Source organism: Scyliorhinus torazame, chromosome 17 (assembly GCF_047496885.1).
Source record: "Scyliorhinus torazame isolate Kashiwa2021f chromosome 17, sScyTor2.1, whole genome shotgun sequence".
NCBI classification, from domain to species: domain Eukaryota; kingdom Metazoa; phylum Chordata; class Chondrichthyes; order Carcharhiniformes; family Scyliorhinidae; genus Scyliorhinus; species Scyliorhinus torazame.
This window is the reverse complement of record NC_092723.1, coordinates 188029442-188044580: the sequence shown is the minus strand read 5'-3', so window position 1 is coordinate 188044580 and position 15139 is coordinate 188029442. Positions and strand designations below refer to the sequence as shown.

The 15139-nt window shown below is 46.3% G+C and overlaps 1 protein-coding gene across 3 annotated transcripts in view; it reads left to right on the top strand.

The window, feature by feature from the left end:
- The window catches only part of smg1 (SMG1 nonsense mediated mRNA decay associated PI3K related kinase), a 186950-nt gene that overhangs the window by 128645 nt on the left and 43166 nt on the right, over nt 1-15139 (top strand). For all 3 annotated transcript variants that reach the window (XM_072481861.1, XM_072481863.1, XM_072481862.1), the window contains 6 exons: nt 717-873; nt 1180-1369; nt 2524-2993; nt 4018-4158; nt 5278-5430; nt 7005-7184. In XM_072481861.1, the coding sequence (XP_072337962.1) occupies nt 717-873; nt 1180-1369; nt 2524-2993; nt 4018-4158; nt 5278-5430; nt 7005-7184 (1291 nt within the window). The remainder of the gene's footprint in view (nt 1-716; nt 874-1179; nt 1370-2523; nt 2994-4017; nt 4159-5277; nt 5431-7004; nt 7185-15139) is intronic.

The window sequence follows — 15139 nt, the reverse complement described above, 5'->3', positions numbered from 1 at the left end:
CGATGAGTGATGTTCTGTGTAAATTGCACACTGCGTGGCTATGTACTAATCTGGAAATAATCTGGCCTGCACATAACTTTGTGAAAGTTCAGTGATTGTGTTCAGAAGAGATAGTAACCTGTGCAGTACAAAATATTTAGAGGAAATATCGTTGATAAGTCTTAATTATTGCCAAACAATCCTGGAACAGAAAATTAACCTTTCCAGCAAGTTTGGTGTCTCACGCCTTCAGATTTTAATTATTGTTGAAGATTTTTCAAAAATTAAAATTATAATTTTGGTTTGCACTCCCCTCCCTTCCTCCCTCTCAATCCCATCATCTTTCCTCTATTTATTGCGTAAACTATTCTAACTTGCACTTCCTGGTTTGACTCCTTTTGAGTAAGGATTTTCAGTCTGATTGGTTAAGGCGATGTGCAGTTTTTTGCCCCCTCAAACCGGTCCCACATTCCTCTAGAGAGCACCACACTTTCAGATGTCTAATAATCTCAACTACTCACGTAAAATCCCACAGAAAATAATAATGAATGAAGGTTGATGCGTTTTCCAGAAAAAGGAAGATGGTTGCTAGAATTGGTTATGTAAATATTGAGTGCAAAATGGATGGAAATTAGCTGCCTTGACAATACAATTTGAATTAACTTCATACTTTTGTCTACAGACACGCAAGTTTATTTCTGCAGATTTTTCATAGTTACTCTGTTTAATTCTTACAGAATGCTGCGTGCCCAGTACACTGAATTAATTCAGCCAAGAAGTGTGGATGGTTCTGTGGAAGAGACACCAAAAATGTCAGCTGGCCAGATGTTACTTGTAGCATTTGATGGAATGTTTGCCCAAGTAGAAATTGCATTTGGTTTGTTAATTGAAAAGGTAATATGTTTTCATATTCATGCCAATCTTTATAGCTTAAAATTCTTGGTGTGAGGTGCCTATGTATACATGATACAGTTTATTGGAACTACAACTGTAACCTATATTAATTATCCTGTACATTCAATTGTCTTTTTATTCGAGCTATAAGTGAGTTGAGCTAATTTTATAGGAATGTATTGTTATATCATGGTAAGATTATAAACCATCCCATGGTTATATAAATCACCTGAAATTTTTTCTACATGTGCACACAGGATGCTTCGTGTGAAGAATGTTTAGTTATGGTTGTTGTTGTTCTTGTAGTTGAACAAGATGGAGGTACCACTGGCGTGGCGGAAAATTGATATTATCAGAGAGGCCCGCGGCACCCAGGTCAATTTCTTCGATGATGACAATCACCGACTTGTGCTGGAAGAGATCTTCTTCCTGAAACGGCTGCAAACCATAAAGGAATTTTTCAGACTTTGTGACACTTTTGCTCATACGTTATCCGGTAATAGTTGGAAGTTTGTTTTAACAGATATTAAAGGTTTATAAAGATTCCTGGTTCTACCTTGATCTCTGTAAAAGAATAGCTTGTTGCATATAAAATACAAAAGTGGTGCCCCTCCTGAGGCACATGATTACCACAGTCCAGTCATTGAGCTGCTTCCTCCGTTCTTGGAAACCGGAGGAAAGGTTTACGTTCTGGTAAACGTGGATTTTGGTTAAATTATGCACTTCATTCCCCTGCGATGATAATTGGAAAGGTTTTTTTGCAGTAATTAAATGAATCATTGAACAATTTGAACTGACCATTTGCATTGAATAATGTAAATTAGTAAGTGGAAAATTTAGTGGTATAATAAAAAGAATTGCCATGATTTGAATTCAGCAACTTTTACTCCGATGAAATGACTTGTGCAAAGGTGGAATGGCCATTTTGATTGTACTGTCCCATCTAAATTGTCTTTTTTTTTTTAAAAAGAGTACCCAATTCTTTTTTTTCCAATAAAGGGGCAATTTAGCGTGGCTACTCCACCTACCCTGCACATCTTTGGGTTGTGGGGTGAGACCCACGCAGACACTGGGAGAATGTGCAAACTCCACACGGACAGAGATCCAGAGCCGGAATCGAACTGTGCCACCGTGCTGCCCCCCATCCATCTGAAATTTCCGTTATACCTCAGCTGTACACTGTCATTATACCGAAGGCATGATTATTGCTTCATCCTCACTCCAAAGATACAATCTGAATGATTGGTCTCTGAACCTTGTGTTTGACACGTGCCATTCTTGGTTCCAAGATTGGTCATGAGGCCATTACAGCTAAACATTTTTGTCCACTAATTTCTTAAACTTTGCGAGTTTCCAAAGGTGGGACATATTTTGTTTTGCAGCTGCCATGAAGTCTTTTGTTTGACAAACTAATTTCAGTCAATTTCTTTCTTTCACAGTTTGAATTTGATTTATTGTCATGCGTACCGAGGGACAGTGAAAAACATTGTTCTGTGTACAGTCCAGACAGATCGTTCCATACATGAAAAAAAACATAGGACATATCTTAATGTATTTGTAACTACTCTTGTATCTCAAAGGGCCAAATGGCCTACTCTTGCTCCTAAAACCTATATCTTTTTAATGTGCACAATTTGTTTTATTCTCCAGGGGCTATTCCATTAGATGATCCCAGTTCATTGAATGGTCCTGTGTCAATGGTTAATGTAAAATCCATGTACAGAAATTCCTGCTTCAGTGAAGATCAAATGGCCAAACCAATAAAGGCTTTTACAGCAGACTTTGTGAGACAGCTTCTGATCGGTCTCCCAACCCAAGCCCTTGGGTTGACTCTTTGCAGTTACATCAGTGCTCTTGGTGTGGACATTATCGCTCAGGTGGAAGCCAAAGACTTTGGTGCTGAAAGTAAAGTTTCTGTGGATGACCTTTGTAAGAAAGCAGTGGAACACAATATTCAGGTTGGCAGGTTTTCACAGTTGGTTATGAACAGAGCCACTGTCCTGGCCAGCTCATATGACACGGCTTGGAAAAAGCATGATCTTGTTCGTAGATTGGAGACGAACATTGCATCTTGTAAGACCAGTTTTCAGAGGGTGCAGATACAGATTGCGATGTTTCAGGTGAGCTCTTGCACTATCCTTATTCTGAATGTGTTTAAAGGGAAAGCATAGAATAGGGGAGCACCTTTCGTTCAAGGTATGTCACTAAAATGTCAGGCCGTAACCTCCAGGGTTCCAGTATCGGATTTAGGGACACCCCAAAGATGCATTGGGGAATCCCTCAGAGGTTCCCAGGTAAGCATTTGCACAGCCATTGCCCAGAAGTACTAACTTTCTGTGAACCATCCGGAAAAGCGATTTAAATCACTAATTTCAGATTGTTCGGCTAGTGTTCCGCTAATGGTTATTCAGGAAAAAGTTAGAAGAAATAAAACTTCTAACTTCTGTGTAACTGTTTTAAAGGCCCAGACGTTCCCCGCACGGGACTCTTTCTCCCACAGACCTGACCCCCCCCCCCCCCCCCCAAAACCATGCTGGATCAGAACCACTGCCCCCCCCCCCCCCCCGGGACGGAACCCCCCACATCCCAAATCCTACCCACTTACCTCAGACATTAACCTCCTCCTTAGCCTGTCAATTTCAATGCGACCTTTGGACTTGCTTTATGCCAGTTAGTGCATTAACAAGCGAGGCTTGTCCTTTACTCCTACTCTGCTAGACTTATGACGCTGGGCCTCAGTGAAGGCTGTGTTACCTGGATCTTGCCCAGCCTGAGTCAGGAAGGTCGAGCAAGACGGGCATGAAAGAGATTTGGCCTGGGTAAGTGGGCACAGTGCCAATCTGACACTAATTGCCCCTCTGAGGAAGTTATGACCCATCGGTTTTGGTACAGACTTGACGATGCTCAAATGCGTCTGCCTTTCCATTGAATTACTCCACCAACATCAAATATGGAGAGAATTCATCACCTGTTCAGAATTACCTGACCCTATGAAAGTTGAGCGCTTGTAATATATATGCTATGTCAGATAGCTCTGGCATAATCCTGAAGCTAATTTGAAGTTAGATCATCAATATTTGGCAGTTCATTGTGCTTGCTGTTGTTTTTTTGTTTGTGACTAAAGTGTTCCATCCACCCCAACAGTGGCAGCATGAAGATATTCTTATAAATAGAACTCAGCCCATTTCTACGGTTACACCTCCTCCTCGCTCAGGCATTCTATCCAACATGAAAAAGAAATTACATGCGCTTAGCCAGCTGGAGGTTTCTGTTGCTACAGTACAGGTAAAAGAATTGTGGTTCGAATTCCTTTTTTTGTCACTTCATTGCAAACAAGATAGAATTCCCTCGAATAACTGGTACCGCGGGTCAAAGCTCGACAACTGAATAACATGACCACGATTAGATATCATTTTGAGGTTATGCCATGGCTGGGCTAAGATGTTGGCATGTGCACAGGTCAGTAATGAGTCTTCAGTGTTGCTGGCCAGTATCGACCTTTTCCAACGCTTAGACTGATGTAGTTGCAAATCTATTTACAACTTGGAAAACATAACTCATGCATACACTGTTTGAAATCTGGCCTGTAATATAAATGGAGCAAATTCAACACAACCAAAACCATAGATTGTTGAGCTGCTTCAATCGGGATGCAAGAGATGGCATTGCTATAATTTGGGGGTTCTGAGACTGCACTTGAAAGCAAGATAGAATTCCTACAGTGACTGGTGCCAAAGTTCAACATGCTGAATAACGTAACCCACTATTTATAAGCCCACGCTTGCAAAACCCAAAACAAAACATCTGCTGTTAGATGTGGTTCTACAATTGGACAGCACTTACTGGACAATCCTGAGTTTGCTCATAGCTACACTAACAACCAATTTAAGATAATTGATCGAGCTTGAAACATGGATCATTGCGCTTGCTAGAAGCAGAATACATAATCTGCAAATAAACAGAATATGTTCAAGCCTTGCACCTTTTTTTTAAAAAGTACTCGGGAGATTATGGAGCTTTCTCCATGGCAATGCTTTGACCAATCCGAGTTGACTTGCCAACCAATCAACACCCTTTTCTCCTGTAATGTAAATTGTAATCGATTTGAAATTTGGTATTTTCGCATTTGTTTTGAGTTCAAGGTGAAAAACTTTGACAACTTGACTCTTTTCCTCTATATTGAAGTTCTGCATTACCAAACAACTTTATTAGACGGACTTTGAGGCAGTGCCACCATTTTTTAAATTAAAAGGATTTTATTTTTATTTTATGAAAACATATTACCATTTCCCCTCCAAATGTGTAATTTTCTCAGCTGTTGGATAAATAATCCAAAAATGTAATCAAGAGTTTATCATTATCATCATTTTAACCCAATTGATCCATTTTTGTTTAACCACACAGGAGAAATTGGCAGCATTGGAAGCTAGCATTGAGCAGCGTTTGAAATGGGCTGGAGGGGCCAATCCTGCTTTGGCGCCCGTTCTGCAAGATTTTGAGGCCACGATCACTGAGAGAAGGAATATGGTAGTTAATGAAAGTCAACGAGCGAACCAAGTATGTATAAGTAACTTGAAGAACACTCATCAGTGTAGCAATAGTCCAAAGCATGTTCTACTGAATGTCCTTTGTTACAGACAGGAGAACAAGGTAAAGAAAGTATTGCATGTATTCGACTGATTTTGTTTTCAGGTGAGATTTGGATACGTTGAGTGATTTACATCAACATTGCTTCTCATTTATGCCTACTACGCTGTTAAGGGCACATTCTTCCTGGAGGTTACATCCTTTCCTCAGTTCCAGCTCCACAAATGTTTTTACAGTTTTATCAGCAAAATTCAACAAATGTTTTTAGTTTTTATTCAAAATTGGAAAGTGAGTGGCGCAGTGGGTTGGCACGCTATCATTTTCATCTCTCGGTTCGAAATTTGAATCCTAGACTGATGGGATGAAATGTTTTTAGTTTCTGCTATCTGTAAGGCTCTCTTATATAAAATAACTCTGGTTACAAGTAGGGCAGCACAAAAAGACCCTAAGTTGCTAACCCTCATCACCCCCAAAGCCAGCTCTTGTGGAGCTGATGTCCATTGCTCTTGCTTTTTAGAAGGAGCATTGCTTAAAAATCTGACCCATCATGTGCCCATGCTGTACCTGTAACAATATGGATATTGCATGGGAAGTGAAGGGTTAACAATTTCATGCAAATACATTTAACCACCAGGTGGTGCTCAAGAACAGTCATGTAAGATCACCCTTGATTCGAGGAGGTGTTTAGGTGTGAGAGAGTGGTCATGTATTTGAGAGTTCTGTAGGTCTAGTTAAAGCAGTTTATTTTAGTAACCTTTGTACTTAGGAATACGTTCAAATCTAGTTTAAGTACTGTTGATAAATCAGCTTTGTTAATTAACATAGCTTGATCTTTGTTGAACACTACACATCCAAGTCATCCTTACAAAGAAAACAGAACATCACAATACCCAATGTGTGATTTCTCGGGTGGCTTTGTTTCCCCACATAGTTCCTCGTTTTGGGAGTGCCTTGTTTAAATCATGATGTTTACTTTAAAAATTGATATCAGTGGATTAATCTTGCTAGTTTGCCAATTGCTAAACAAACGTTATTAATCCTCAACTTTTCCAGAAATAATTGTCAATATCTGATGGTGAATGTGTGCGAATATCTGTTTGACCCCCAGATTGCATTGTTGGGGAAAACATTTTGCCCATGGTGGCTATCGTTCGTATCAATCAGTAGTTTACCTGCTAGACTGTGATGCCAGCTTTCTGGGGTAGCAGAACAAATCCCCAAAGGACAGTTAAATCTTAATGTACTAAAAACATGGACTTACAGAAGGCAATGGAGGGAGGTGATGCCCGGAACACTGTGGCGATGTCATTAGCGTACGCGTGAAAGCCAAAAAATGTGATGTGTGGTCCTTTCCACCTTTTTAAAATAAATTGTTCTTGGAATTCATGCAGACTTTCGTTATGCACCTCTAACTTAAAGTAAACTTGTGTGTGTGATGTAGCTTTGCAAAAGTAGACTTTTGTGTTCAAAAAGAAACAATATGCTTTAAAAAAGCAATGATTTCCCCTTTCGGCGATGTTAAAAATGTTTTTCCGTTGCTTCAGGTGACTTTTCTCTGCAGCACCATACTTCATTTTGAAAGTTTACGAACTAGGACACCAGAAGCCTTGAGTTTGGATGCTGCATTGTTTGACCTAATTAAGCGGTGCCAACAGATGTGTTCATTTGCATCACAATTTAGCAGTTCAGTCTCAGACCTTGAACTCCGCCTGCTTAAGCGTTTGGTGAGTTGAAGTGAATTTTCTGTTTCAGTCACTTTGTGTAGGGTAGAGCAGTGCATCTTCACAAGTGATCAATTTTATTGAATTAAACCTTTTCAAAGATCTCTTTAAGCAAAACCACTGCAGTTGGAACTTGCTGAAGCAGCGAGTTGGTGATGATATTCATAGGCCAATAGTGTATTTACATGTATTTGAGAAATATGTATTGCAATTTTAGCAGATAATGCAATATTCTGTCATACAAGCACCACACTTTGACACTTCCAAAAACTGTCCCTTTGTCATCAAAAGTTTTTTAAATGTATTGTAACTTTAGATATTGCCATTATTCCTCTTTCTGGCTTGTTCTGCTGCTGCCTCCTATTTCCCAACTGCCATCGCCCTTGTTCCTCACACCCCAATATTTGGCAGAGAATATGTACTGCTGACCTATCATCTTGCTCCAATTTTCAACGTCTTATTCTGTGAACAAGGGATAACCAGATGATGCATTCGTCCTCTGACCCTGCCTCCACTTCACCTTTGTCAACATGATTAGAGATTTGTGAGGTTGGTTTGTGACCAACACAAACACAGACTTTTGTACCAATATCATAGAATTTTACAGTGCAGAAGGAGGCCATTCGGCCCATCGAGTCTGCACCAGCTCTTGGAGAAGAGCGCCCTACCCAAGGTCAACACCTCCACACCCTATCCCCATAACCCAGCAACCCCACCCAACACTAAGGGCAATTTTGGACACTAAGGGCAATTTATCACGGCCAATCCACCTAACCTGCACATCTTTGGGCTGTGGGAGGAAACCGGAGCACCCGGAGGAAACCCCCACACACACGGGGAGGATGTGCAGACTCCACACAGACAGTGACCCAAGCCGGAATCGAACCTGGGACCCTGGAGCTGTGAAACAATTGTGCTATCCACAATGCTACCGTGCTGCCCATAATAAGTAAGTAAAGTCGCCACATCCCCAGACGACCACAGGCTGCTTTCCCCTTTGACACGGAGAGCTGTCTGGTGGTGATTTAACCTGAGGGTCACCACACCTCAGGCGAGGGGCAAGGTTGAGAAGGCGGGGTCTTCATGAATAACCTCAGCCGACACAGGGCCTACATCATGCAACACAGTGAAAGGATAAATTTTGAAACATTTGTGAGCGCTATTACTATTAATAGCACATTGCCTCTCCTTGGTCCCATCTCAACTTCTGCAGAGGGTTTGGTCAACAGCATCCTCCTCCACACCTCTCTTGAGTCAGCTTTGCACGGCTCCTTGTGTAATTCCACTCTTCCCGTCCCAGTGCAGACAGTGCATCTCAAACATTTCTTCACCTGCTACCTGAGTTTTTGCACCCTGTATCTCCCTGCCTCCCTTCACATCTGTGAATACCAGGTGAGCCTCCATATGTCTGTGAGCAACATTCAGCAATTGCATACGTAGCATTACAAAGAATAGACAGGCCATTTGGCCGAACAAGTCCTGCTCCATTCAAGCCGCCTCCTGTCCTTCCTCATCTAACTCCGATCAGCGTAGTTCCTTTCTCCATTTCATACTTATCCAATTTTTCCCTTGAACACATCTATGCTAATCGCCTTTGTCACTCTGGTAGCAAGTTCCACATTCTCACCACCCTCGTAACACAGGTCCCTTGTGATTTTTCTATTTGATTTCTTGGTGACTATCTTATGGTGCCTCTAGTTTTAATCTTTTTCACAAATGGATGTCCTCTCTTCATCCTTGACAAGGTGCCGCATAGGAGACTGTTAAATAAGTTAAGAGCCCATGGTGTTACGGGTAAGCTCCTGGCATAAATAGAGGATTGGCTGACTGGCAGAAGGCAGAGAGTGGGGATAAAGGGGTCTTTTTCAGGATGGCAGCCGGTGACTAGTGGTGTACCTCAGGGTCTGTGCTGGACCACAACCTTTCACAATATACATTAATGATCTGGAGAAAGGAACTGAAGGCACTGTTGCTAAGTTTGCAGATGATACAAAGATCTGTAGAGGGGCAGATAGTATTGAGGAAGCAGGGGGGCTGCAGAAGGACTTGGACAGGCGAGGAGAGTGGGCAAAGAAGTGGCAGATGGAATACAATGTGGAAAGGTGTGAGGTTATGCACTTTGGAAGGAGAAATGGAGGTGTAGACTATTTTCTAAATGGGGAAATGCTTAGGAAGTCAGAAGCACAAAGGGACTTGCGAGTCCTTGTTCATGATTCTCCTTTTTTTTTGATAAACAATTTTAATTAGGTAGTTTTGGCATTACAAACAGCAACAGTATAAAAACAATGTATAAAGAACACTAAACATAGTGCAATCACCGACTCCCGACCCGCCTAATTGACCCCCTATTCTACGCTACACTAACCCCCCCCCCCACCCCGCTGACGATTAATTCTCCACGAAAAAGTCGATGAGTGGTTGCCACCTCCGGGCGAACCCTAACAGCGACCCTCTCAAGGCGAACTTAATCTTCTCTAGTCAGGGAAAGCTCACCATGTCAGTTAGCCAGATCTCCGACTTCGGGAGCTTTGAGTCCCTCCAAGCTAGCAGTATCCGTCTCCGGGCTACCAGGGAAGCAAAGGCCAGAACGTCCACCTCTTTCTCCTCCTGGATTCCCGGGTCTTCCGACACCCTGAAAATCGCCACCTCTGGACTCGGTGCCACCCTTGTTTTCAACACTCTGGATATGACGTCCGCAAACCCCTGCCAGAATCCCCTAAGTTTTGTGGACATGGTTCGCAGGTCCTCCCGCACATTTTACACACCTGTCTTCCACCCCAAAGAATCTACTCAACCGGGCCACTGTCATGTGGGCCCGGTGGACCACCTTGAATTGGATCAAGCTGAGCCTGGCGCATGTAGCGGTCGTGTTGACTCTGCTCAACGCGTCCGCCCATAAGGCATCCTCCATCTCACCACCAAGCTCCTCCTCCCACTTACGCTTCAGCTCCTCGGTCCGCGTCTCCTCTGCCCCCATGAGTTCTTTATAGATGCCCAAGACGCTCCCCTCTCCCACCCATCCCCTAGACACTACCCTATCCTGGATCCACCTTAGTGGCAGGAGTGGGAAAGATACCTCCCTGCACAGAAAGTCCCGCACTTGTAAATATCTAAATTTGTTCCCCCTTGCCAACCCAAACTTCTCCTCCAGCGCCCTCAAGCTAGGGAAGCTCCCCTCTAGAAACAAGTCCCCCATCTTCTCAGTTCCCACTCTTCGCCATACTCTGAACCCCCCCATCCCAGCTCCCTGGGGCAAACCAGTGATTGTCACATATTGGGGACCAGACCGATGCTCCCACTGCGCCAGCGTACCTCCTCCACTGACCCCAGATTCTCAGGGCCGCCACCACTACGGGGCTGATGGAGTACCTCGCCGGCGGGAACGGCAGAGGTGCCGTTATCAACGCCCCAGACTGGTGCCCCTACACGAAGCTGCCTCCATCCGTTCCCAAACCGCCCCCGCCCCCACCACCGACTTCCTTATCATGGCTATGTTAGCCGCCCAGTAATAATTACTAAAATTCGGCAAAGCAAGCCCCTGCTTCCCCCCCCCCCTTCCGATTCCGCTCGAGCATCACCTTCTTCACTCGCGGGGACTTACCGCCCATACAACGCCCAGGATGATTTTATTAGCCCTCTTAAAAAAAGAACCGCGGGATGAAAATTGGGAGACACTGAAATACGAACAGACATCTCGGTAACGACAGTGGGAGTGCATCCCATCTCCGAAATCGCCCCTCATCTGTTCAACCAACCGGGACAAGTTTAACTTGTATAACTGGCCCCAGTCTCGCCACTTGTATCCCGAAGTACCTGAAATTGTCCCGATTAATCATAGAATCTACAGTGCAGAAGGAGGTCATTCGGCCCATCGAGTCTGCACTGGCTCTTGGAAAGAGCTCCCTACCCAAGGTCAACACCACCCTATCCCCATAACCCAGTAACCCCACCCAACACTAAGGGCAATTTTGGACACTAAGGGCAATTTATCATGGCCAATCCACCTAACCTGCACATCTTTCAACTGTGGGAGGAAACCGGAGCACCGGAGGAAACCCACGCGCACATGGGGAGGATGAGCAGACTCCGCACAGAGAGTGACCCAAGCCGGAATCGAACCTAGGACCCTGGAGCTGTGAAGCAATTACGCTAGCCACAATGCTACCTACCCCCTACCAACCTAAGCGGCAGCTCCCTCAGCCAACCCTCCTGACCCCTCGCCTGGACTACAAACATCTCACTCTTTGTCATATTCAGTTTATACCCCGAAAACCGACAAATTCCCCCAAAATCGACATAAATTCGCCCATCCCTGCCCCTGGATCCGATACGTATAAGAGAAGGTCATCCGCGTACAGCGAGACTCTGTCCCACCTCTTCTCCCCGTCCCCTCCCCCCGAACCAGCCCCTTGAAGCTCTCAGAGCAATTGCCAGCGGCTCTATAGCTAACGCAAACAATAGTGGGGCGAGGGGGCACCCCTGTATTGTCCCACGTTACAGTCTAAAATACTCCGTGGTCGTCCTATTTGTCCTTACACTAGCCTCCGAGGCCTGGTACAACAGCCTGACCCAGTCGATAAAGCCCCTACCGAACCCAAATCGCCCCAGCACCTCCCATAGATAGTCCCACTCCACCTGGTCGAACGCCTTTTCCGCATCCATTGCCACAACTACCTCAACCTCCCTACTCTCCGGGGGCATCATGATCACATTGAGCCGCCTTATATTGGCCACCAACTGCCTGCCCTTGACAAACCCAGTTTGATCCTCCATAATCACATCTGGCACACAATCTTCAATCCTGGAGGCCAAAATTTTGGCCAGCAACTTGCCATCCACATCAAGCACGGAAACGGCCGATATGACCCACATAGCTCCGGGTTCTTGTCCCGCTTCAATATCAATGAAAAGTGGCCTGTGACATCGTCGGGGGCAGCACCCCTCTATCCCTTGCCTCCTTGAAAACCTTGACCAGCAACGGCCCTAAAATCCCCGAGAACCTTTTATAGAATTCCACCGGGTACCCGTCCGGCACTGGGGCTTTACCCGACTACATCGCCTTCAAGCCCTCAACTATTTCTTCAGCTCTAATCGGGACCCAAGCCTATCTAACGGCTCCCTACCCACTTTGGGAAGGTCAGTCCGTCCAAAACGCGCCTCATCCCCTCCGGCCCCGTGGGGGGTTCCGAGCAATAGAGCCTACTGTAAAAGTCTCTGAACGTCCTGTTTAGCCCTGCCGACTCCCCTACCAAGTTCCCGTCCCCATCAACCACCCTCTCTATTTCCCTGGCCGCCTCCCTCTTAAGCTGCTGTGCAAGCATTGTGTTGGCCTTCTCCCCATGTTCATAAACGTCCCCCTCGCCTTTCTAAGCTGCTCCACTGCCTTACCTGTGGACAACACCCCAAACTCAGCCTGCAGCTTCCGACGTTCCCTTAAGAGCTCCACCCCCAGTTTCACCGCGTACCTCCCGTCTATCTGTAAGATCTCCTTAACCAGTCGGTCCGTTTCTGCCCTATCCGTCCTGTCCCTATGCGCCCGGATCGAAATCAGCTCCCCTCTCACCACTGCCTTCAGCGCCTCCCAGACCACCGCTGCTGAGACTTCCCCCGTGTCATTAACCTGCAGATAATTCTGCATGCACTTCCTCAGCCTTTCGCACACCCTCGTCTGCCAACAACCCCACATCCAACCTCCATTGCGGGCGCTGGATCTCGCCTCACTAACCTGCAGTTCCACCCAGTGTGGGACATGATCCGAAATAGTGATGGCCGAGTACCCCGAGTCCACCACCCCCGCCAGTAAATCCCTGCTCAAAATGAAAAAGTCTATCCGGGAATAAACCTTGTGAACATGCGAATAGAAAGAAAACTCCTTCCCCGTCGGCTGCCTGAACCTCCATGGGTCGACCCCCACCCCCAACAATCTGCTCCTTGAACCCTATCAGTTCCTTTGCCATTGCTGGCACCCTCCCCGTTTTCAAGCACGACCGGTCCAGGCCTGGGTCGATGACTGTATTAAAATCCCCTCCCATAACCAGCTTGTGCGAGTCCAGGTCAGGTATCTTCCCTAGCAGCCTCTTTATAAATTCCACGTCATCCCAATCTGGCGCGTACACATTAACCAAGACCACCTTCCTCCCCTCCAGCTTACCGCTCACCATGACATAACGGCCCCCTGTCGTCGTCTCTCCTCCCCCCCCCCCCCCCCCCCCCCCCCCGTCCGTCCGTCCGAGACTATACTGCCCACCTGAAATTGCACCAGCTTGTTGATCAAAATCACAACCCCTCTAGTCTTGGTGTCCAGCCCTGAATGAAAGACCTGACTGACCCAACCCTTCCTCAGCCTGACTTGATCCGCCACTTTCAGGTGTGACTCCTGCAACATTACCACGTCCGCCTTCAGAGCCCTCAGCTGCGCGAACACACGTGCCCTCTTGACCGGCCCATTCAACCCCCTAACACTCCAGGTGATCAGCCTAGTTGGGGGGCACCGTGCCCCCCCCCCCCCCCCTCCGCTTATCAGCCATCCCCTTTCCTGGGCCCGCCACCAGCCCATGCGGCGCGCCTCCATCGGCCCGCCTCCTGGCAGCCCCCACCACTGACCTCCCAGTCCCAAAACCCAAGTCCCTCCCTTGTCAGCAGAGTAACCCCCCCACCCCCCAACAACAACACTTTGTAACCTAACCCCTGCCATAGATTAATCATATACACACTCCCCACTTTGCTTCCGTAGACTAGCTCACCCAGCTAGCCTGGTGACCCTCGCCTCCGGGGCCAAGAAGTCTCCCAACTATTGTTCCCTCACTCCCCTCCTGCCCCCACCCATTGAAACCACTTCCCTCATCAAACTGGCCCCAAACAATCGCCCAATTAACATAAGAGACAACCCAAAACGAAAAACACACAAAAAACCCCCAATAGTGTAAATCAAAGTAATACAAAGTAAAAAGCCCCACCAGCCACCCCCACCAAAACACTGAAAACCCACAGAAACTGAATAACTTTTACTTCACCCTTCTTCAACCAAACTCAAAAACAGAAGAGAAACATACAAACATTACTCAAAAAGTTGCAACTTAAAACCAAAAGTTCTCAGTTCAGCACCAACCCTTTCCTCTTGGCAAAGTCCATCACGTCTTCGGGCGACTCAGAATAATGGTGCTGGTCCTCGTGTGTAACCCAAAGACGCGCCGGATATAACAGTCCAAATTTCACCCGCTTCTTGAACAGGATCGCCTTAACTCGGTTAAAGCCTGCCCTCCTGACCATTTCCACTCTCAGATCCTGATGGACACGCAAAATGCTGTTGCCCCATTTGCAGCTCCGCGTACGCTTGGCCCACTGGAGAACACGCTCCTTGTCCGAAAATCTGTGGAACTGGACCACCATCGCCCTTGGGGAGTCCCCCGGCCGTGGCTTCCTCGCCAGCACTCTGTGCACCCTGTCTACCTCCAACAGTCGGGGAAAAGCCCCCTCCCGCAGAAGCTTCTGAAACAAACGCGCCAGCATCAGTCCCCTCCGGGAGACCGACAATTCTTAAGTTCTGCCGGCGAGCTCTATTCTCCAGGTCTTCTACCTTCTCCTGCAGCCTTTTTTGCTGATCCTTCAGCATCCCCACCTCCAGTTCAACCCCCGTTTGGTGCTCCTCCTGATCCGCCAGCACTTTCTCTAGCTTCTGAATTGTCTGATCCTGGGCATCCAGCCTGCGCTCCAGTCGATCGATTGATTCCTTTATCGGATCAAGACACTCCCATTTTTGCCTAGCGAAGCCCTCTTGAATGACCTGCATCAACTCCTCCGTTCATAGTTGGGACATCACAGCAGGGGTCTGAACATCAGCCATATTGCCTTCTGCCGCAGCCTGCACCCAGCCCTTGCTTGTTTTTGTATTTCTCCCTTTTCGATCCCTTGGGGTTCTTCATTCCAGACACCAATGTGAGGAACCAGTGCCAAATTGA